The following is a 22896-nucleotide window of genomic DNA, read 5'->3' on the forward strand; positions in this document are numbered from 1 at the left end:
GTCAGCAGGCAGAGGGAAGTAGATGATCTCATTTACTGAAAGAAGTGCTGTTACAGGGTCAGGGTTACCCATCTTGGGAAGTGTGTGCACAGGAGCTGTCGTGTCTCTCCATCATTTCACAGAATTAATTCCCTCTCCCATCTCCCCATCTTTCCCTCTCCTCACTGCACAGCATTTAGTTTGGTTAAAATACAAGTCTCTTAAACCAACAAATACACACCAGGGACATTCATGCCGCCAAGAGCCTGGCTGAGCTGAAAGCCGAGAACAGACTTCACTGACACAAATCAGTGTTCCCAATTGTGTCCCAGATCAGAGCAATTTCCATTCCCCAGTTCTTGGGGGAAAGTGTGCCGGTGAGGGGTATGTGGAGCTCTCACCACATGGAACAGGACAGGAATGAGTTACCCTTGCAGGAACAGGGCAGGAGCAGGACAGAAACAGTTTCCAGTGAATTCCTGGGAGAAACAATGACCAACTTCAAATCCTGGCCAAAGGAACAGAGGAAGGAATCTACACAGCAAGGTCACAGACAAGAGCAGAAGATGCAAAGTGCCTGCACTGCATCTGTTGGGCATGTTGGTGAATTGAGTCAACACCAGGAGAGAAATCTCACCTGGGCCCTGGATGAATGACCTCAGACCCTGTGACAGTGGCCCAGTTTGAGACTCCAGAGGAAGCAAACTCACCAATCCCTCAGTCTGAACCTTCCAATACAACTGCCTCACTCCAATTCAAGTACAGGACCATCTGAGCTCACTCCACACAGGAATGGAGCTGCTCCTGGAACCCACAAAAGACGACTCGGGGGCAAGACTGCACCCAGTGGGACAAAACCAATCCCACATCCCCTTCCGCAGAAGATGTGACCGGTGACAAACTGATCTACAAATGTCATGATGTTGCATCCAGTTCTGACATCAGTGACCAGGCAGCACTGCCGGGGTCAGAGACACACCTATTGCTTCCTGGTTCCCAAGGTGATACCTATAGAACAGTACATCACTGGACAGCCATTCTGCCCACAACGTTGTGCTGATCTTGAATTATTCTTGTGGCCCTCCTGTGCATCATCCCCATCCCTCCATTCCTTCGTGTTCATGTGCACTCAAAGCCTCCCACTCTACCAAACTGCCTGTTTCCAATATTACCCTGGTAACCCATTCCACACTTAAACTTACCCCGCACACCACCTTTAAACTCCACACCCTTCCCTACAAGCAATCCTAAAATCACGTCCTCTGGTGTTTTACATTTCTACCCTGGGCAACAGATTCTGCCCGTTTACCCTATCTATGCCTCTCAATTTTAAAGACCTCTATCAGGTCTCTCCTCAGCCTCTGACAAAGGAGAACCCAAGTTTGTCCAACCTTTCCTCATAGCTCATACTCTAATCCAGGCAGCATCCTGGTGAACCCCTTCTGCACCCTCTCCAAAGCCTCCACATCCTTCCTGTAATGGGGCAAACAGAACTGCACACAATACTCCAAGTGCAGTCTGGCAAAAGATTTATCTAGCTTCAGCATGGCTTCCTTACTCATACACAACACACCTACCAAGGCAGCAAGCACACCATTCACCTTCTCTACCATCTTATCCACATGTGGCCACTTTCAGTGAACCGTGGACCTGGACCCCAACATCCCTCTGTACCTCAATGCTATTAAGGGGCTTAGCATTGGCTGAATACTTCTTTTCATTTGACCTCCCAAAGTGCAACACCCCACACTTGCCTTGATTAAACTCCATTTACCACTTCTCTGCCCGTGTCTGTAACAGATCTGTACCCCACTACTCTTTACACTGTCCACAACAATGCCAATTTCAGTGTTATCTGTAAACTTGCTAATCCACCCATCTGCATGTTCATCCAAACCACTGATGTACATCAAGAGAAGAGATCCCAGCACTGATCCTTGCGGAACACCACTGGTCACGGACTTCCAGCCAGAATCACAGCTTTCCACCCCTACTGTCTATGAGCAAGCCAGTTACTAATCCAAACTTGCAATTTACCCTGGATCCAATGCTTCTTTATTTTCTGAATCAACCTCCTATGAGGGAGGATGACAAATGCCTTAAAGTGCATGTAGATAAAATCCTCTGCCTTACCCTCCAACACCTTTGTCACCTGGAACCCACAAAAGATGACTTGGGGACAAAACCAATCCCACATCCCCTTCCACAGAAGGAAATGTGACCAGTGACAAACTGATCTACAAATGTCACCATGTTGCATCCAGTTCTGACATCATTGACCAGGCAGCACTTCCAGGGTCAGTGTAGGTGTAGGGACATTCTAGGGTAGGGACATGTTCGGCACAGCTTTGTGGGCCAAAGGGCCTGAATTGTGTTGTAATTGTTCTATGTTCTACGTACCTCAAAAAACTCAATCATGTTTGTATGACATGGCCTGCCCTGCACAAAGCCATGCTGACTGTCCCCAGGACTATGCCTTTCCAAATGTGCATAAACCCTATTGCTCAGTATCCTCTAATAACTTCCCTACCACTGATGTGAGGCTCACTGGTCTGTGATTACCTGGATTATCCCCATTTCCCTTCTTGAAAGAAGGCACAACATTTGCTACTCTCCAGTCCTCTGGGACCTTGCCTGTTACTAGTGAGGACACAAAGATTCTTGTCAAACCCCCAATCTCCTCACTTGCTTCTTTCAAGTCCCTGGGGACTTACCCATATTAATGCAGTTCAGAAGACCCAGCAGCTCCTCCTCGATCTCAATGCCCCAGCACATGAGCATCCACTGTCCTCCAATGTCTTCTCTTCGATAAATACCAACACAAAGTACTCACTTAGTACCCACTTGCTCTGACTCCAAGCACAAATTCCTTCCTTTATCCTAGCGTACCTACTCTGAATTATTCTCATTTGCTTAATGCAAGTACAAAATGCATTGGATTATCCTTGACCCTGCTCAGCAAGGACATTGCATGGCCCATGTGTCCTTCCCCATCACCTGCTTGAACACTTTCTCGATATCTTTACCTTTTACAAGGGCATAGTCTGGTTTTAGCTTCCTATTTCTTCCTGACTAAATTTAGGTCCTCTCAGGTCATCCAAGGTTCCTTACTTCACCATCCTTGTCCTTACTGGAATGTGACAATCCTGGATTTTGATCAGCTGGGCTTTGAACAATTCCCACGTGTCAGATGTGGACTTGTCCAACAACAGCTGCTCCCAATTATTGCACCTTAGCCCCGTTTTATCCTGTTGTAGTTTGGCCTCCCCTAATTTATACCTTCCCAAAAGATCCAATTTTATCCTCAATCAAAACACAAGAAGTTGTAGTCACTATTCCCAAAATGTTCACCTACCATCAGCTCTGTTACCTGGCCTGGCTCATTCATCAAAACCAAGTCCAGTATGTTCTCTCCACATACTGTTTCAAGAACCCCTCTTGGATGGAATCCTGCCCCATCTAAGCTTTTTGTATTAAGGAAGTTCTGATCAATACTGGCGAAGTTAAAGTCCTCACTGCGACAACCCTGTTGTTTCTGCACTTTTCCATAATCTGTGTACATATCTGTTCATCCACTTCTTGGCTATTAGGAAGCCTATAGTATAATCCCCTAAAGAATAATCCCATCAGTGTAATTGCCCTTATTTTATTTCTGAGCTCCACCCAAATTGCCTCTGTGGATGAGCCCTCCAGTATGTCCTCTCCAACCACTGCTGTGGCATTCTCCCTTATCACTAGTGCAACCCCTCCACCTCCATTACACTCTTCCCCCCACCACATCTAAAACAAAACCCAGGAACGTTGGGCAAACGGTCTTGTCCCTCATGCATCCAGGTCTCTGATGGAAACATCAAGCAGCACAGGTGTGTAAAAGCACTGGTGCAAATGGGCCAACCCCAAGCCCAGGGACATGAGACACCACACCAGGTAGAAACAACCACTGATTTGTTGGTCATCGATCAGCAACTGACCAGGGTTTGCTGGTGTTTCCTATACAGGAATGAGGCTGTCAACACAGCAGAGATCAGAGAGAGAGCTGTCACAGTCAGAGCCACGGACAGGACCACCGCAGTCTCCACACGTACAGAGCAATGAGAAACCAGTGGTCAGTGAGGGAAACACCGAGGAGCAAGTGGAAACTGGCAGCGGGTCAACTCACCCCCTGGAGACCTCTCCAGTCTCCGATGCTCAATCTCATTCAGGGACTCCTTTACCAGGTGGGTGCAGTGTCCAGAATGACCAGGGGTCCCAGCGAGGCCTCCCCCTCCCAATTCACTCCAGCATCACTCCCTGCAGGGTCACATTCTAGTTAGTGGGATGGGTGGGAAGGAGAGAGGTCACGTTCTATCATCCAGACCACCAACATCCTACCAGCTTCAGGCACAAGGTCCCTCCTTCCTCTGGAAGGGAATCAGAACTCCCCTGTGGCACTGCAGTTGCCCACGTGACAAGCACAAACGTCAGTGTTTGATTCTTCCAGTGGGCTCCAGCTCAACAAGAGAACCAATCCATCAGTCAGGTGGGGCATCACTTCACCAGGAACCCACCCGAGGGGGAGAGGGGTACTCACATTCTGCATCTTCTATAAAGTACACACTTTGCTCATGGAATCTCTCTGATCCACTGCAGCAACTCAGGAGACAGCTGATGAAAACCTGAGGACACAATGAACACTTCATTTAGTGACTCCCTCCCAAAGTGGAGAACTGGATGTCTGGGCTCATCTTACCAAGGAACAGTCATCTCCAAAGAAGCAGAATGCATCCAGGTCAAACCGGAGCGTGTCCAGCTCACGCTCCCCTCTTGTCAGCACGAAGGTTGAAGAGGAGTCCTCAGCTCTGCTGTCCAGGAGGCAACTGGGGATGAAGAGACATGAAGTGAATCAAGTGAAGCCACTGAGACAGGAGCAGCTGGAGAAAGCAGGCAGCTCCTTACCCATTGTAGTCAACGATGGGGTATCTGGGGGTGGAGTCCTTGTCTGGGCTCAGTGTGGCTACACACCAGTCAATGTAGAGCTTCAAGGGCATGTGGGTGGTCATTGAAACAGAGGCCTCGATGTGAATGATGTCCCCCAGGTAGTAGACAGTGGAGGCGAGCTCTGTGACCCAGTTATCTGGCAACAAGGGTTGGAGACAGTGGGTCTAACTCCCAGTGGGAGGTTCCAGGAATCCCCTCCCATCCACCCAGCACACACCATTCATTAGACGCAGTGAGAATGACAGATGCCCTTCTCCAGCCTTGGTGGAGCTGAACGGGATCCAGGTGGGTTTGATGGGGTCACTGCTCACGTTGCCCTTCCTGCAGGGACAGAACAGCCATTTTAGGAGAACTTCAGGGAACACATTAGCCCGAGATTTCACCAGTGAATTCACCCAGTGGTTACCTGAAATAATGGCACTCAATGGTAACGATGGCTCCATTAGTTTGCACAATGACAGATCCGTGAGCCCGGGGTGGGGTGGTTCAGGTGGCTGGTGTAGACCAGGAAATCTCCAACCATCTGAAAGACAAGCTTACCCAGGGAAGCAGGTCTCAGTGAGGAGAGTGGTCAGTTTGGTTGTGAAGTTTGTCATCACATCACCATTTGTGATGAAAACAAGTCCCATTGGGGGCGAACAATGATATCCTGCCCCATTCGCACTGATCCTGTGTAACAGCGACAGATCCCAGTTACAGTTCATTGTGATGTGGGAACCCTCATGGGGTGCTGTGGTGCAGGGAGGTCTGACACTGGCCCAGTAACTCCACCGTTCACTCCTTCCATCACTGAAAAGGGAAAATTAATTGAACCAACCAGGTGGTTTCTGGGCTGCCAGTGACCAGACAGGCACCACGATCCAGAACCTCACTGGTTTCCCAGTACCCTTTAGGGAAGGGTTGCCAGATGTGGCCCAGTGGGTAGCATTCCCACCGAGTGGGGAGTTCATGTGTCAGGGTCGCACTCACAAGATCACAAGACAAGGGAGCAGAAGTAGGCCATTCGGCTCCATGAGCTAAACTAAACTATCCCTATCTATCCCCAATTCCCGGACTCTTCCTCATATCCCTTGATACCTTGTCTAATTAGATACCTATTAATCTCCTCCTTAAACACCCCCAATGATTGGGTCTCCACAGCTGTGTGTGGCAATGAATTCCATGAATCCACAACCCTCTGGCTAAAGAAATTTCTCCTCATTTCTGTTCTTAATGGGTACCCTCTAATTCTATGACTGCCATCTAGTCCTGGACTCACCCACCAGGGGAAAAGCTTAACCACATCTACTCTGTCCAGTCCTTTCAACATTCAAAGTGTTTCTACGAGGTCCCCTCTCATTCTGTGAGTACAGTCCAAGAACTGACAAACACACATCATAAGTAAGCCCTTTCCTTCTGGGAATCATCCTCGTAAATCTCCTCTGAACCCGCTCCAACATCAGTACATTCTTGCTAAGATAAGGGGCCCAAAACTGCACACAGTATTCCAAATGGGGACTCACCAGTGCCCCATAGAGCCTCACCAACACTTCCTTCCTTTTACTCCTGAGACTGCAGCCAAATACAAGCCAAAACCCTCAATGCAGAACCTGGGGTGTTGTCTGTCAGATCAAATCGTCCATTCCTTCAATCATTCCATTGCCACAAACAGGTTTCAGTGTCAAAAAGCGCAGCAAGAGGATGAAGGGAGCCAAGACTAGAAGGAACTACAAGGTCAGGAAGCAGGAGTCAACTTCAAACAACCACCAGAACAAGAGAAAGTTGCAGCTTCAGAGCCCAGGGAGGAGATTGATCACCTCGTGTTCAGTTCAGTATGGGACAAATTCAGACACCAAGCTCAGGGCAAGAATTGGAGAGGGCCTTCACCTGCAACCTACTGCCACACTTATGGAGCCCACAGTCAAAGAGGACCGTGTGGTTCTGGGAGAGGATCCCGGTTGGTCAACAACCTGCTGCTCCCAGGGTCAGGTCAGCAGCTTTAATCAGGTGTCCAATTCCAAATAAATCCCTGTGGACCCTGAGCAGTAGGTTGTGCTGCCCACATTGCACACTCACAGTCTGCAGTGGAGACACACTTCACCCCTCAGACATACAGAAACCAGACCCAAAGGAAGCACCAGTATCCTCCTCAATGCTCATTGGAAAACACCTGCTTCTAAACTGCTGCCAAGTATCAGAGCAGCGAACAGCTCCAAGCAAAACCAACAGAGGGACCAAGCCCTTCACCAAACACCCCATTATACAAACCACTGCAACTCAGTGAGAGCTCAGCCCCCCACTCACTTTCTTTAATACACACACCCCAGTGACTCCTGAAACTGATTGGACCAGGGAGGGGAAACTCAACAAGCTGATGATGTCATTGCATCCAACAACTCACTGATTGGCTGGTTTACAGGAACATTCCACCCAGAGGCTGGGTTAGTCATCAGGAGCTGGTCCAATGGAAGGGCTCCTGGTTGGGGATAATCTGGGCCAATGGGAAAGGATTAGTTAACATTTTGTGCCTCATTTTCCCAGGTGTTTCTCTGGTTTTGAAGATAAGAAAACTTTGAAGTAAGTATAAACTTAAATGAAGTGGGTGAATGTAAGGGGCAAGTTTTTTTTTACACAGAGAGTGGTCTGTGTGCGGAATGAGCTGCCAGAGGAAGTGGTTGAGGCGGTACAATAACAGCTTTTAAAAGACAGTTGGACAGGTACATGGATGGGAAAGGTTTAGAAGGATATGGGCCAAACACATGCAAATGGGACTGGCATGGATGGACGTCTTGGTCAGCATGGATGAGTTGACTCCAAATCAGAATGTTGTCCTGGGGGTTATTGGATTTTCTGCACTTGTCCAAGTACGAAATAGTCGACGACCTCGAGTGTCGGAGTAAAGATCTCGTGGAGCAATTATCTAGACCTCAGTGAGACCAGCTCCTGGAGTACTGTGTGCAGGTTTGGCTCCAGACTCAAGAACAGCTTCTTCCCTACAGACTCCCGAAGCAATCACCTCTTTCACATCCCCTTCGCAGTGGTGCTGCCATGTTCTCGGACTCTGAACACTTCCTCTCTCTGTTATTCCGTTATTGTCACCAGCATTTCTTTTTGCACTGCCTCAGTTTGCACGATGATCGTTGCACCGTTCCGCTGTTTTGTGTTCGTCGCTGTATTTACTGCTGTATTTATTTTTCCCCTGCACACTGTTTACTCTGTGAGCTTCACGCCAGCACGGAATTTCACTGCACCCTGGTGTCTGTGACGATAAACTAATGCGATCTGATCCGATCCGACTGCCATAAAGGGAGTACAGTGAAGCTTCACCTGACTGGTTCCTGGGACGGAAGGTCTGCCACATGATGAGATAGTGAGTGACGGGACGTGTCTCCTCGAGGTCTGAGGTGATCCCATTACAGCCTTCTCCCAGGGTGTGACAGGGTGGCCTCAAGGAGGATGTTTCCCCTGCTGAGGTGTCTAGAACCAGGAGTCACCGTCTCAGGAAAAGGGGCGGGCAGATTCTGGCTGAAATTGGGATAAATGTCTTCACACAAGGCGGTGATTCTTTGGAATTCTCGACCCCAGAGGATGTGGAGGCTCAATCACTGAGTTCAGTCTGAATAGAGAAAGAGAGAGCTGGATCTGAAGAGACTGAGGGATGTGGCGATAGTGCAGGGACATGGGAGCTGAGGGGGAAGATCAGCCACCATCTTGTTGAATGGCAGAATGGGCTGGAGGGGCCGAATAGCCTCCTCTGCTCCTCATTCTTCTCTCCTTATTGCTGTTAACCAACCGGCTGAAAGAAATCTGTTTCCGGATCCGTGTTCCCAGCCCCGGCACCAGCTCCTGCTGCTGAAACCCTCCCCCAGGGCTGTGTTAGCTCTGTGCTCAGTGGGCCCAACACGGTGCTGGCCGACCTCCCTAGTTCTATCCTCAGTAAATGTCTCCCCGTGTCCAGTCTCCCACCCACCCCCGTCACCCAGCTCCCCCACTGCCCCAAGATGCACGGCCTCTCCTGGTCCAGAAACGCCCCAGTTTAAGATCCTCACCCTTGCGTCCTGTCCCATCTAAGTAATTTCTGGCAGAGGGGTGAGGTGGGGGGTGGGTGGCATTGAGGGAGCCGAGGGTGGGGGAGAGTTGGGGGGAGGGAAGAATGTGTGAAGTAAGTGGTCAGTGGGGGCCTGAGGTGGGGAGGGGGTGTGGCTGGACAAGGCTGTGTCAGGACGATCCCACACGAACAGGGACATTTCGACGGCCAGTGCAAGGCAGGGCGACCACTCACAGCTTTGTGCGGCAGCCAAGACTGGAAGTGGCAGCCCATCTGTGCACAGCAGGATCCCACTAAGAAGTAAACGCTTATTTTTTTTCAGTCATGACATGAACAGGGACCAGCTGGGGCAGAATCTCACTGAATGGTTTGCACGTCTTCTCTGTGACTCTGGGTTTCCCCCCGAGTGCTCTGGTGTCCTCTCAGTTGGTAGGTTCATTGGTTGTTGTAAATGTCCGAGAGTAGGTGAGTGGTAGGTGTGAAATAAATTCCTTCCAAACTCCAGCAGATACAAATCTAACCATTATTGGTATTGGTATTGGTTTATTATTGTCACTTGTACCGAGGTAGAGTGAAAAACTTGTCTTACAAACCAATCGTACAGGTCAATTCATTACACAGTGCAGTTACGTTGAGTTAGTACAGAGTGCATTGAAGTAGTACAGGTAAAAACAATAACAGTGCAGAGTAAAGTGCCACAGCTACAGAGAAAGTGCAGTGCAATAAGGTGCAAGGTCACGACAAGGTAGATCGTGAGTTCAGAGTCCATCTCATTGTATAGGGGAGCCATTCAGTAGTCTTATCACAGTGGGGTAGAAGCTGTCCTTAAGTCTGGTGGTACGTGCCCTCAGGCTCCTGTATCTTCTACCCGATGGAAGAGGAGAGAAGAGAGAATGTCCCAGGTGGGTGGGGTCTTTGATTATGCTGGCTGCTTCACCAAGACAACGAGAGTCCAAGAAGAGGAGGCTGGTGTCCGTGATGCGCTGGGCTGTGTCCACAGCTCTCTGCAGCAGACAACCCACTCATTCCAGATGTCAGTTTGTTAAACCTCTGAACTGCTTCCAACACATTAACAACCTTCCTTCAATAAAGAGACCGGTACTGCAGACAACACTCCACATGTGGTTTCATCAATGCCCTGTACAACTGAAGCGCCATCTCCTTACTTTTATATACATTCCCCCAGCAATAACTGGTGACATTCTGTTAGTTTTCCCAGTTGCTTGCTGTACTCGTGAAGGAGAACGAGGAACATGGGAGCAGAATGTATGAACTTCTGTGGCTTTAGGGAAAAGCTTAGCAAAATGAAAATAAAAAAAAAATCTGCAAGTGCTGGAGATCTGAAATAAAAATAAGAAACACTGGAAAACCACAGGCACGTCTGTGGAAAGAGAAAGAGAGGGAATGTTTCAGGTTGAAGACCTGCCTTCAAAACAGGGAAAGAGAACACAGGTTAGTTTGAAGTGGAGGGAGTGATAGAGAGGGCAAAGTGAATATCTCTGATAGGGTGAGGCCAGGGTTGCCATGGTGATAGGTTTTTGTTGAAGAACTGTTCCAAGTATCCTCCACAAAAATTAAAGCAGGCGTAGGTTTGACTGTTGCAGCTCCCATAGCCATACCTTTGATCTGGAGAACAGAAGAGAAGTTGAATGAGAAGTTGTTCACTTTATAGTTTCCTGTTTTCTGTTTGTGTTTTATTAGCGTTTCACTGAAGTTCCCATTGACTACCACCGAACTCACTGTGATATCATCGGAACTCATTGTGGGAGTGAGTGGTGAAGGTTTGTTCGTGTAGACAGAGAAGAAGTTGAGTTATATCAGAGAGTGAAGAGCAACGTACTGCAGATGCTGGAAATCTGAAACAAACTCAGAAAATGCAAGAGACCCTCAGAGGGCCAGACAGCATCCTTCCACGGTGGGAAGTAGTCAACGAGGGGCATTCGCTCCGTTTCTCTCACTGTGGATGCTGCCTGACCTGCTGGGCGTTTTCCTTTATTTCAGATTTCCAGCAGCTGCTGTGTTATATATCCCACAGTTCGTACACTTTTTGTGTCTCCTTTCTCTGTTTGCCCTCTACACTCCTCCAGACAGATTTGCTGCCTTTAACCAGCCTTTCCCAACCTCTCTCAGTCCACGCCAGTCCGGGACGCCCATTTTCTGTTGGTCTCCACCCTATCACAGATATTCCCTTAGTTCTGCCCGCCCTTTCCCATTCTCTGCAACCTAATGTGCCTGTTTCCTCAACTTTCAAAGAAAGGTTGTCGACCTGAGACATGAACTCTGTTTCTCTCTGCACAAATGCAAATGACCATTCAAAAGGGCGAGGTATTAGATGTCTTCATAGGCTGAAAGGTGGATAAATCCCCAGGATATGATGTGATGTATCCCAAGCTGCTGGGGGAGGCATGGGAAGCGATTGAAGTGGTCCTGACAGACATTTTCACATCTCCTCTGGCTACAGGTGAGGTGCCCGATGACCGGAGGACAGTAAATGTGGTGTCTTCATTCAAGAAAGGCAGCAGGAATAAACCAGGTAAATACAGGCCTGGAGTCCAACATCGGAAAAAATTCTAAGGGACCAGATTAATCTGCACTTTGAAGGGCAGGAGATTAATGAGGAATTGTCACCAAGGCTTTGATAAGGGTAAATCCTCTCTGACTAATTCGAAAGTCTCTTTTCCAAGGAGGTGACATGGTGTGTTGATGAGGGTAGTGACCCACATGGACTTCAGGAAAGCACTTGACAGGCTCCCACATGAGACACTGGTCCAAAAGCTGAGAGCTCATGGGACCCAGGGCAACTTGACAATTGGATCCAAAAGTGACTTGGTGAATGGAGGCAGAGGAGGATTTGCAATTGGAAGCCTGTGACCAATTGTATTTACTGCCTATTTATATTTTTGAAATAAAAAAAAGTTAGACTGGTCGCCGGACAGCATGAAGAGCTTTGTAAAGTAATCAGTCGACAGTATGAGGGAAGAACACCGGGTTGCAAAGATCTCAGTGCAGACTATCTGGCTTCAAACCTGAAAAACCTGTTTCTCAAGAAAAAGCAGCACACTTGGTCTGACAATTCGGCTGAAAAGCGAGCTGCTAAGAGCAGACATTTTCATTCCAAAAGGAACACATTTTATTCGCAATATAAACAGTAGCACAATGGGACATGGAATGCTCTTCTGACAGTGGGTCCAAGCAGGAGATGACAACATAAGAAGCAATTTTTTTCCCCTGAAATATAATCCTAACACAGGACGTTCCGGTTCCGTTTCTATAGACATCCACAAGTCAATTTTGTCCATAAGTCAGAAAATGCCCAAAATTCCCTCGATGTGGTCCCCGTCCCTCCACAGCGCTGCAATGAATGGCGTCAAACGCACATCAGTCTGATGAGACAGAACACTACCCAAAAGAGGAGAGAGAGAGGAAACTAGTTCTGCCGTTGTGGAACGAAGGGATGTACGTACATCGGACCTTTGAATTTAATATTATGGGAGCTCGTTCATATGTGGGGGTGTCCGTAGGTGGCAAGTTCGTGACCCGGGACGGCCTGTAGGTACAGTTATATAGTCGAGACCACAGCTGTTGGAGGCAGAGACGCAGTCAGCTGTATTCCTGCAAAGGCAGCAGATTGGCCTTGACCTTGGCGAGGTTCCCCAAGGTCACGACACATTGTGAAATGCTTTCACATTGCGCACATTAATTGATGCAATCTTCAAACTCATTGTTCTGTGGATTCAGTCACATGACTGCAGTCAGTGGCTGTGCCCAAGTCTTCCTATGGTGAGTGTAAACGTCCCTGTGCCGGTCCGGGTACCTGAGCTGGTCTCCCCGGTGGTGAATCGCAGCACGGTGAAGCCAGTGCCATTGCTGTGGGGGATCTGCCGTCACCGTTGTCTCCTCCATGTGCTTCTGTCATCCAGCTTGCTGCTCCCAGCACCCCAGAGTTGTCCACGTTGGACGGACAGTTGGGCTCAGAGTGACCGTGTGTTCTGCAACACCTCTTGCTCTTACTTCTGGGTAAAACAGTGAAAGATCACATTTTTCTCAGGAAGTTTTTCTGAACATAAAGGGTCAATAACTTGTAGGTTCATCCACAGAACATAGAACATGGAAGAGCACAGCACAGGAACAGGGCCTTCGGCCCATGATGTTGTGCTGAACTAATTGAACTGGTAATTAAGCGCCGAACTAAACTCATTCCTTCTGCCTGCACAAGGTCCAGATCCCTCCATTCTCTGCACATTCATGTGCCTATCCAAGAGCCTCTTAAACACCTCTATCGTATCTGCCTCCACCACCACCCCTGGCACCACATTTCAGGCACCCAGTATTTTCTGTGTAAAGAGCATGCCATGCATATCTCCCCTGAAACTACCCTGCCTCACCTTAAATGCATGCCCTCTCATATTAGACATTTCAACCCTGAGAAAATGATACTGGCTGTCTACCCTGTCTATGCCCCTCATAATTTTATAAATTTCTATCAGGTCTCCCCTCAGCCTCCGCCGCTCCAGAGAAAACAACCCAAGTTTGTCCAACTTCTCCTCATACGCATGCCTTCTAATCCAGGCAGCATCCTGGTGAACCTCTTCTGCATCCTCTCCAAAGCCTCCACATCTTTCCTATAATGGGGCGACCAGAATTGAATGCAATACTGCAGATGAGGCCTAACCAGAGTTTTATAAAGCTGCAACATAAATTCCTGACTCTTGAACTCAGTACCTCAACTAATAAAGGCAAGCATGCCGTACGCCTTCTTTACCGCTCTCTCAACCTGTACATCCACTTTCTGGGAGCTATGGACTTGGACCCCAAGATCCCTCTGTGCATCCGCACTGTTAAGGGTCCTGCCATGAACTGTGTACTTGTCCCTTTTGCATTTGATCTCCCGAAGTGCAACACCTCACACTTGCCTGGATTAAACTCTATCTGCCATTTCTCTGCCCATATCTGCAACTGATATCTGTCCCACTCTCTCCTTTGGCAATCTTCTACACTATCCACACCGCCATCAGTCTGTGTATCATCTGTGAACTTACTCACCCACCTATCCATGTTTTCATCCAAGTCATTTATATGTATCACAAACAGCAGAGGTCCCAGTACGGATCCCTGCAGAACACCACTTGTCACTGACCTCCAGACAGAATAAGTTCCATCGACCACTCCCCACTGTCTTCTATGGGCAAGCCAATTCTGAATCCATGGCCAATTCACTGTGGATCCCATACACCTTAATCTTCTGTATGAGCCTATCATGAGGGATCTTGTCAACTGCCCCATGTAGACAACATGCACAGCTCGACCTTCACACCAATCACCTTCGTCACCTCCTCGAAAAACTCAATCGTTAGTAAACCATGATTCACTCGGCACAAAGCCATGCTGACTGTCCCTAATTAGGCCATGGTTTTCCAAACACATAAATCCTATCCCTAAAAATCCTCTCCAATATCTTTCCTGCCACTGACATGAGATTATCAGTCTATAGTTTCCAGGATTATCCCTATTTCCCTTCTTGAGCAATGGAACAACATGAGCTTCTCGCCAGTCTACTGCGACCTCACCTGTGCTTAGAGAGGACACAAAGACGTTACCCTCTTCAGTCCAATCATGTCCTACCTAAAGTGTGGTGACCATAACTGTACATAATATTTCAGCTGTGGCTTTGTCACTGATTTATAAAGTTGGACCAAGACCTCCTTGTGGTCATATTCTGTGGCCCGGTGAATGAAGGGAACATTCCACATGCCTTCTTCACCGCCCTATGTCCTTGTGCTGCCACCTTCAGGGATCTTTGGACTTGTACACTGAGGTCTCTCTCTCAGTATTCCCTCAGGCCCTACCATTCCTGGTAGCCTGTCCTGGTCCAACCATGTAGACGCCATGGCCAAGAAAGCTCACCAGAGCCTCTACTTCCTCAGGAGGCTAAGGAAATTTGGCATGTCCCTTTTGACAACTCACCAACTTTCATCGATGCACCATAAAAAGCATCCTATCTGGATGCATCACAGCTTGGTACGGCAACTGCTCAAGGGCAGCTTCTATCCCACGGTGATAAGATTATTGAACGGTTCGCTTATACGATGAGATGGACTCTTGACCTCATAATCTACCTTGTTGTGACCTTGCACCTTATTGTCTACCTGCAATGCACTTCCCTGTAGCTGCGACACTTTACTCTGTACTCTGTTATTATTTTTAACTGTACTACCTCAATGCACTCTGTACTAACTCAATGTATCTGCACTGTGTAATGAATTGATCTGTATGAAAGGTATGCAAGACAAGTTTTTCACTGTACCTCGGTACAAGTGACAATAATAAACCAATACCAATGCCAATACCAAAATGTCCTTTCCTTCTGAGACTCCACCTCAACTGACCAGGATTAAATTCCACCTGACATTGCCCTGCCCAACTTACCAGCTGATCAATATCATCTTATAGCCCACAAATGCCCTCCTCATGGTGAGCAGCACCACCAGTTTTCATGTCGTCTGCATACTTTCCAATCACACCTTCTCCCTTCATGTCCAAATAGTTATAGTGTATATAGCACACACCACAGGTCTCAGTACCAGTCTCTGTGGTAAACTGTTGGTCACAGGCTTCCAATCCCAAAAATAGGTCCCTGTCTCCTATTAATGAGCAGATATTAGCGTAGAGTTACACAGCATAGAAACAGGCCCTTCGGCCCATCTCGTCCATGCTGACCAAGGTGCCTCCCTGAGCTAGTCCCATTTGCCTGTGTTTGGCCCATATCCGTCTAAACCTTTTCTGTCCATGAAGCTGTCCAAATGTCTTTTAAACACTGTAATTGTACCTGCCTCTGCCACCTCCTCTGGCAGCTGGTTCCACAGAACCACCTCCCTCGGTATGAAAAACCTGCCCCTCTGGTCCCTTTGAAATATTTCCTCTCTCACCTGAAATCTCTGCCCCTGAGTTTTCGACTCACCCACCCTGGGAAAGAGACTGAGATCAACCACTTTACCTGTGCCCCTCATGGTTTCATGAAGCTCGATAAGGTCAGCCCTCGGTAGGTTCAGTGTCCCCTCTGGGGTATAACATTCCTCCTCAGTTCCTGACTGTAACAGTGTCGGGGGGGGGGGGGGAGCTGGTGAAAGTCGATCGGGAGCAGATGTCTGTGGGGAACGCAACATCCAATAAGTGGGAATCTTTGAAAAGGCAGTCAGTGAGAGTTCAAGGGCAGCACGTTCTGGTGAGTATGAAAGGCAAAGGTGGCAAGGTGAGAGAACCTTGGACGCTGAAGGTTTGATCAGGGAAATAGGAAACGTGTGGCAGGTATCGGCAACTGCAATCGAGTGAGTCCCTTGAGGAACAGAGAGGGTTCAGGAGAAACTTAAGGAAGAAATCGGGAGGGAAGAAAGGGGCCACTGAATATCCTTGGCAGGTAGGATTAAGGAGAATTCCAAGACATTGGAAAAGTACATTGGGAGTAAGAGGGGAGCTGGGGAAAGAGTGGGTCCCCTTGGGGTCCAGAGGGGTGATCTATGTGTGGCGCCAGGGGACGTGGGCCAGGTTTGAAATGAATGCAGGTCATTTCAACTCCCGGTCCTATTCCCACACCGACCTGTCTGTCATCGGCCGTCTCACTGCCGGGAGAGGGTCAACGCAAACCAGAAGGACGGCACCTTATATTCCGCTTGGGTCGCCTCCAGCCCAATGGGATGAACATTGAATATTTTTCAGGTAACACCGACCCCCTGTGTTCCTTTCCCACTCCTAACTGTCCACCTAGATTCTGTCTCCCTCTGTTCACCTCTTCCGTTCCCCCCTCCACCCCAGTTACCTCGATCCGTCCCCCTCCCCCTCCTGCTCCCATCCCCCACACACCCACCTGGGTTTCATCTGCCTTGGCCGACCCTTCCCGTCCCCTGCCCCATCCGCTTCCTATCCGCCCATCATCCCTCCCGGATCTGGTTCCACATCACCTTCCAGCCTCTTGTCCCCATCAGCCCTTCCACCGCCCCCACCCCCAACCTGGATCCATCTGTCCAATTCTTTCCTTTCTTTGTTTCTACCTGTCACCCAGCAGCCTCTGTCTCTGAACTCCGCCCTCCCCCTCACCTGGCTCCACCTGTCCGTCATCCCCCCACCTCAGCCTCCTCCACCCATCACCTCCCAGCCCCTGTCTCTGCCCTCCCTCTCACCCCTGGCTACTGGCTACCTTCCCTCTCAACCCTCAGTCCTGATGTAGGCTCTGCACCACCATCCCTCTGCTTCCACAGACCCTGCTCGACCTGCTGAGTTTGTCCAGCAGTTTGTTTTTTGTTCCAGATTTCAGCATCTGCAGTCTCTTGTGTCTTCTCAGTGAATACTTCATGTCTGTATTCACTGGGGAGAAGGAAATGGAAGATGGTGATAGGGTGGACGATGCCAGTGTTACGAAAGTGGACGTGTTGGATCTCATGGAACGGATAAAGGTGGATAAATCCCCAGAGTCAGTTGAAATCGATCCCAGAATGCTATGGGGAGCATGGGAGGAGATTCCTGGGGTCCTGAGAGAGATTTTTGAATCTTTTTAGCTACAGGTGAGGTACCAGAAGGCTGGAGGATAGTTTCTTTATTTAAGAAGAGCAGCAGGAGTTGGTCAAGTAGCTACAGGCCAGTGAGCTTTACATCGGTGGTAGGAAATTATGGAAGAAAATTCGAAGGGATAGGACTTATGTACATTGGAAAGGCAAGGGCTGATCAGGGATAGTCAGCGTGTCTTTGTGAGGGGGAAATCCTGCCTCACTAATTTGATTGAGTTTTTTGAGCAGGTAACTAAGAAAATATGTGAAGACAACACAGTAAACATTGTTGATATGGACTTTAGTAAGGCATTTGACAAGGTCCCACGTGGTATGCTGCTCTAGAAGGTCAATGTACATAGGACCCAAAGGGCCTGGCTGATTGGACCCAAAATTGGCTTGCTGAAAGGTGGCAGAGGGTAGTGGTGGAAGGGTGCTGTCCTGAGTGGAAGTCTGTGATTAGTGGTGTTCTGCAGGGATCGGTGTTAGGACCTTTGTTATTTGTGGTACATATTAATAAATTTGATATGAATGTAGGAGGTATAATCAGCAAGTTTGCATTAAGATTAAGATATCATTATTGGTCACATGTACATCGAAGCACACAGTGAAATGCACCTTTTGCGTAGAGTGTTCTGGGGGCAGCCCGCAAGTGTCGCCACGCTTCCGGCGCCAACATAGCACGCCCACAACTTCCTAACCCGTACGTCTTTGGAATGTGGCAGGAAACCGGAGCACCTGGAGGAAACCCATGCAGACACGGGGAGAACGTACAAACTCCTCACAGACAGCAGCGGGAATTGAACCCGGGTCGCTGGCGCTCTAATAGCGTTATGCTATCCGCTACACTACCGTTCCCACCAATGCATGAATATTGCTGGTGTTGTGGATAGTGACAATTCTCCAAGGCTGCAGAAGAGCACAGCAAGATGGAATTAAATCCCGACAAGTGTGCTGTGGTGCATTTTAGGGTGTCAGATAAGGGTAGGACATATATGTAAATGATATTTCATCTGTGGATGAACATAAAGATCTTGGGGTTCTAAACCATAGCTCTCTGAAAGTGACAACGCAAGTAGATAGGGTGGTGAAGAAGGCATTTGACATGTTTGTCTTCAAAGATCAGGGCATAACATATAAACGTTAGGATGTTATGTTGTAACATTACAAAATGCTGGCCACATATAAGGGTATTGTGCGCAGTTCTGGTCACTACACTACAGGGAGGACGTGGTTGCACTGGAGAGAGAGCAGAGGAGATTAACCAGGATGTTGCCTGGATTGGAGGACATTAGTTAGGGGAAGAGGTCAGAAAGGCTGGGCTTGTTTTCCTTGGAGCTGAGAGGTGACCTGATAGAGAGGGTGAGATAGGGTAAAAAGTCCGAATCTTTTTCCCGGGTTATGGGTATCAAAAACAAGAGGGCATAGGTTTAAGGTGAGAGGAAGGAGTTTTACAGGAGACCCGAGGGGGAAGATTTTTTACACAAAGAGTGATTGATATCTGGGATGTGCTGCAAGTAGTGGAATCAGATACAATCACCATGTTCAAGAAGCATTTGGACAGGCACTTGAATGGGTAAGGCATAGAAGGATGTGGACCTAATGCGGGCAATTGGGGTTAGTGTAGATGAGTAAAATGGTCAGCATCGATGTGGTGGGCCGAAGGGCCTGTTTCTGTGCTCCATAACTCTGTGACTCTATGACCGTCGTTCATATTCCCTCTGAACCCGTTAATCTAAACCCATGGCCTCTCATGTTAGATACCTCCGCTATGGGCAAAGGTTTACCACTATCAGCCCTATCTATGCCCCTCATCATGTTGTATTCCTCTGGCAGATTGCCCCTGAGCTTCCTCTGTTCCAAGAAAAAACCAAGCCAAGTCTGTCTGGTCTCTTGTCACAGCTCCACCTCAGACAACATCCTGGTGATTCGCTCTAGCATCCTCTCCAGTGCAATCGCGCCCTTCCTATTGTGTGGCAACCAGACCCCTATATGGTACTCCAGCTGTGGCCCAATCAATGTTCTATAGACGTGTATCTAACTTTCCTGCTCTTATATTCTACGCCCCGGCCAATGAAGGCAAATATCCCATATCTCACCCTCATCACAGTCATCATCTCACACGTATCAGGATTAAATTCTAGCTGCCGTTGCTTTACTCATCTCACCAAGCAATCAGTATCATCCTTTACACAATTTAACACCATCAGCAATTTTCGTGTCGAGCAAGTTTTCTAATCCTATCCAAATCATTAACGTATATAGTAAACAGTAAGCGTCCCAGCCCCAATCTCCGTGGTACATGACCGGCTGTCAATAACAGAAACTGCCCTCCACTTCACTCTCTGCCTACTTTTACCAAGCACTTTGGATCCAATTTTCCAGCTTGTTCTGAGCTTTTAGGATCAGTCACCCATGTGTGACCTTGTCAAAGGCCTTACTAAAACCTCAGACATTAATGTGGTTTGTTGGTGGGTGAAGCTCTCGCTCTGGTCCACCTGGCACACCCACGAGTTACAACTTTCCAGCCTGAAAATCACCCATTTATCTTAACTTGTCTTCTGTTAAATTTCCAGACCTCTCTTCATTGGTAAGATATTAAGTATAATACCATGTGCTCTTACCTTGTGTAGTAACCGTTTATGTTTTCACCAACTGGAAATCCAAGACTCGACTGAGGTATGTTCCATGGAGAAGGATAATCTACCGAGGGATAAATAAGTAAGTTAAATCCTATCAAATTATAGGATAAATCATTCAGGTTAAAAATCTGTATCAAGGCTCCAGTAATCTCCTCCCTTGTCCCCCATTACAGCCTGGGATGCGTTATCAAGCCCTGGAGATTCACCCGCCTTCAAACCCACTCAGCCTTCTATTATCTCTTCCTTTTAACGGTGACTTGTTTGAGATTTTCACCATCCCCCTCTCTAAATTCTCCTTCTACAATATTCTTCTCCTCTGTGATTACTAAGTGCCAGTTGTAGCGCTGTTGTCAACATATTCTGTCACTGTGCTGATGATTGAGAATAGACTGATTGTACTTCAATTAGGTCGATTGGATTTGTTCCCACTATTGTTGAACAGGACACAGCTCAGCAATTTCCACATCGTTGTTGCTGTAGTGGAACAACCTGGCTAGAGGTGTTCTGGAGAGCATGTCTTCATTGCTGCAGATGAGACGTTGCCTGGTCTCACAGCCTGGTGTGTCACCAAGACTGGTTTGGTAATACCACCACCACAGAGCAAGCTGGCTGAGTCCTGAAGGAGAGACCTACTAGACTGGGTTTGTAGGAGGCAGTGAGTGAACCAATTCAAGGGATAAATCTACTCGACTTCGTCCTCATCAATCTACCTGTGGCAGACGTACCTGTCCACAACGGCATCGGTGGAAGTGACGACCGCACAGTTGTTGTAGAGACACAGTCCCATCTTCACATCAAGCACACACTCCACATGATGGGATGGTCTTGGAACTGAATTGGCAGCTCAGAACTGGGCTTGCTCACGTGGAGTGAATCGAAGTGGCTGGAGACTGGTGTCTGTAATGCTGGGGCTGTCAGGAGAAAGCTTGAGGTGGATCATCTTTTGCGCACTTTTGGCTGAAGTAGCTTCAGCCGTTTGTTTTGTCACTTGCTTGCTGGACCCCACCGATGTTAAGGACAGGGATGTTCTTGGAGCCTCCTCTTCCCATTGGCTGTTTAATTTTCCACCAATATTCATGAGTGGATGTTGGAATTGGAATTGGAATTGGTTTACTATTGTCACTTGTACCAAGTTACATTGAACACCTTGTCTTGCATACCATTCATACAGATCAATTTATTACACAGTGCATTAATGGTAGAACAATAACAGAATGCAGAGTAAAGTGTCACAGCTACAGAGAAAGTGCGGTGCAGGTAGACAATTAGGTGCAAGCTAATAAAGAAGGTAGATTGTGAGGTCAAGAGTCCATCTTATAGTACTAGGTGACCGTTCAATAGTCTTATAGCCGGATAGAAGCTGTCCTTAAGCCTGGTGGTACATGCTTGCAGGCTTTTGTATTTTCTACCAGATGGGAGAGGGAAGAAGAGAGACAATCCTGGCATGGATGGGGTCTCTGATTATGCCGACTGCTTTACAGACATAGCGAGAAGTATATACAGAGTCCATGGAGGGGAGGCTGGTTTCCGTGGTGTGCTGAGCCGTGTCCACAATTCTGCAGTTTCTTTCCGTCCCAGGCAGAGCAGTTGCTGTACCAAGCCGTGATGCATCCAGATAGGATGTTTTCTATGGTACATCGATAAAAGTTGGTGAGTGTCAAGGGGAACATGCACAACTTCTTTGGCCTCCTGAGGAAATAGAGGCACTGGTGAGCTTTCTTGGCCGTGGCATCTACGTACTTGGACCAGGACATTGGTGATGTTCACTCCTAAGAACTTGAAGCTCTCAACCCTCTCGACCTCAGGACCGTTCATGTAAACAGGATCATGTGCACCACCCCGGTTCCTGAAGTCATTGACCAGCTCTTTTGTTTTGTTGACATTGAGGGAAAGGTTGTTGTCTTGACGCCATTTCACTAAACTCTCTATCTCCTTCCTGTACTCCCATTCATCATTATTTGAGATACGGCCTACAACGGTGGTATCATCTGCAAACTTGCAGATGGAGTTCGAGCAAAATCTGACCACACAGTCATGAGTGTATAGGGAGTAGAGTAGAGGGCTGAGGACGCGGCCTTGTGGGGCACCAGTGTTGAGAATAATCGTGCTGGAGGTATTGCTGCCTAACCTCACTGATTGTGGTCTGTTGGTCAGAAAGTCAAGGATCCAGTTACAGGGGGAGGTGTTGAGTCCCAGGTCTTGGAGTTTGGTGATGACTTTGCTTGGAATTATAGTATTGAAGGCGGAGCTGTAGTCAATAAACAATCGTCTAACGTAGGTGTCTTTACTATCCAGATGCTCCAGAGCTGAGTGTAGGGCCAGGGAGATGGCGTCAACTGTAGATCTGTTTCGGCGGTAGGTGAATAGAAGTGGGTCGAGATTGTCTGGGAGGCTGGAGCTGATGCATGCCATGACCAGCCTCTCAAAGTACTTCATGATGGTGTATGTCAGAGTCATCAAGGGATGTTACCTTGTTTTTCTTAGGAACAGGGATGATAGTGGTCTTCTTAAAGTAGGTGGGGACCTCAGATTGAAGCATGAAGAAGTTAAAAATGGCTGGAAATACCCCCGCCAGCTGATCTGCACAGGATCTGAGGACACAGCCAGGGACACCATCTGGGCCAGATGCTTCCGCAGGTTCACTCTTTGGAAGACTGATCTTATGTCCTCAGCAGTGACCATGGTTTCAGGTGCACTGGAGGCTGACGGGGTGGGTGGCTACAGATATAGCGCA

At 48.1% G+C, this 22896-nt stretch overlaps 1 protein-coding gene across 1 annotated transcript; it reads right to left on the reverse strand.

Annotated features, from left to right (window-relative positions):
- Positions 1 to 200: 200 nt before the first annotated feature.
- Positions 201 to 20949, reverse strand: LOC127586500 (zona pellucida sperm-binding protein 3-like). Its single transcript, XM_052044512.1, is given in 9 exon segments — positions 201 to 254; positions 4709 to 4835; positions 4915 to 5092; positions 5174 to 5277; positions 5363 to 5436; positions 5438 to 5479; positions 6910 to 7014; positions 10603 to 10609; positions 20888 to 20949. Coding segments are annotated over 9 exon segments (753 nt in total).
- Between the last annotated feature and the right edge of the window lie 1947 nt (positions 20950 to 22896).

Source organism: Pristis pectinata, chromosome 37 (assembly GCF_009764475.1).
Source record: "Pristis pectinata isolate sPriPec2 chromosome 37, sPriPec2.1.pri, whole genome shotgun sequence".
In the NCBI taxonomy this organism is placed as follows: domain Eukaryota; kingdom Metazoa; phylum Chordata; class Chondrichthyes; order Rhinopristiformes; family Pristidae; genus Pristis; species Pristis pectinata.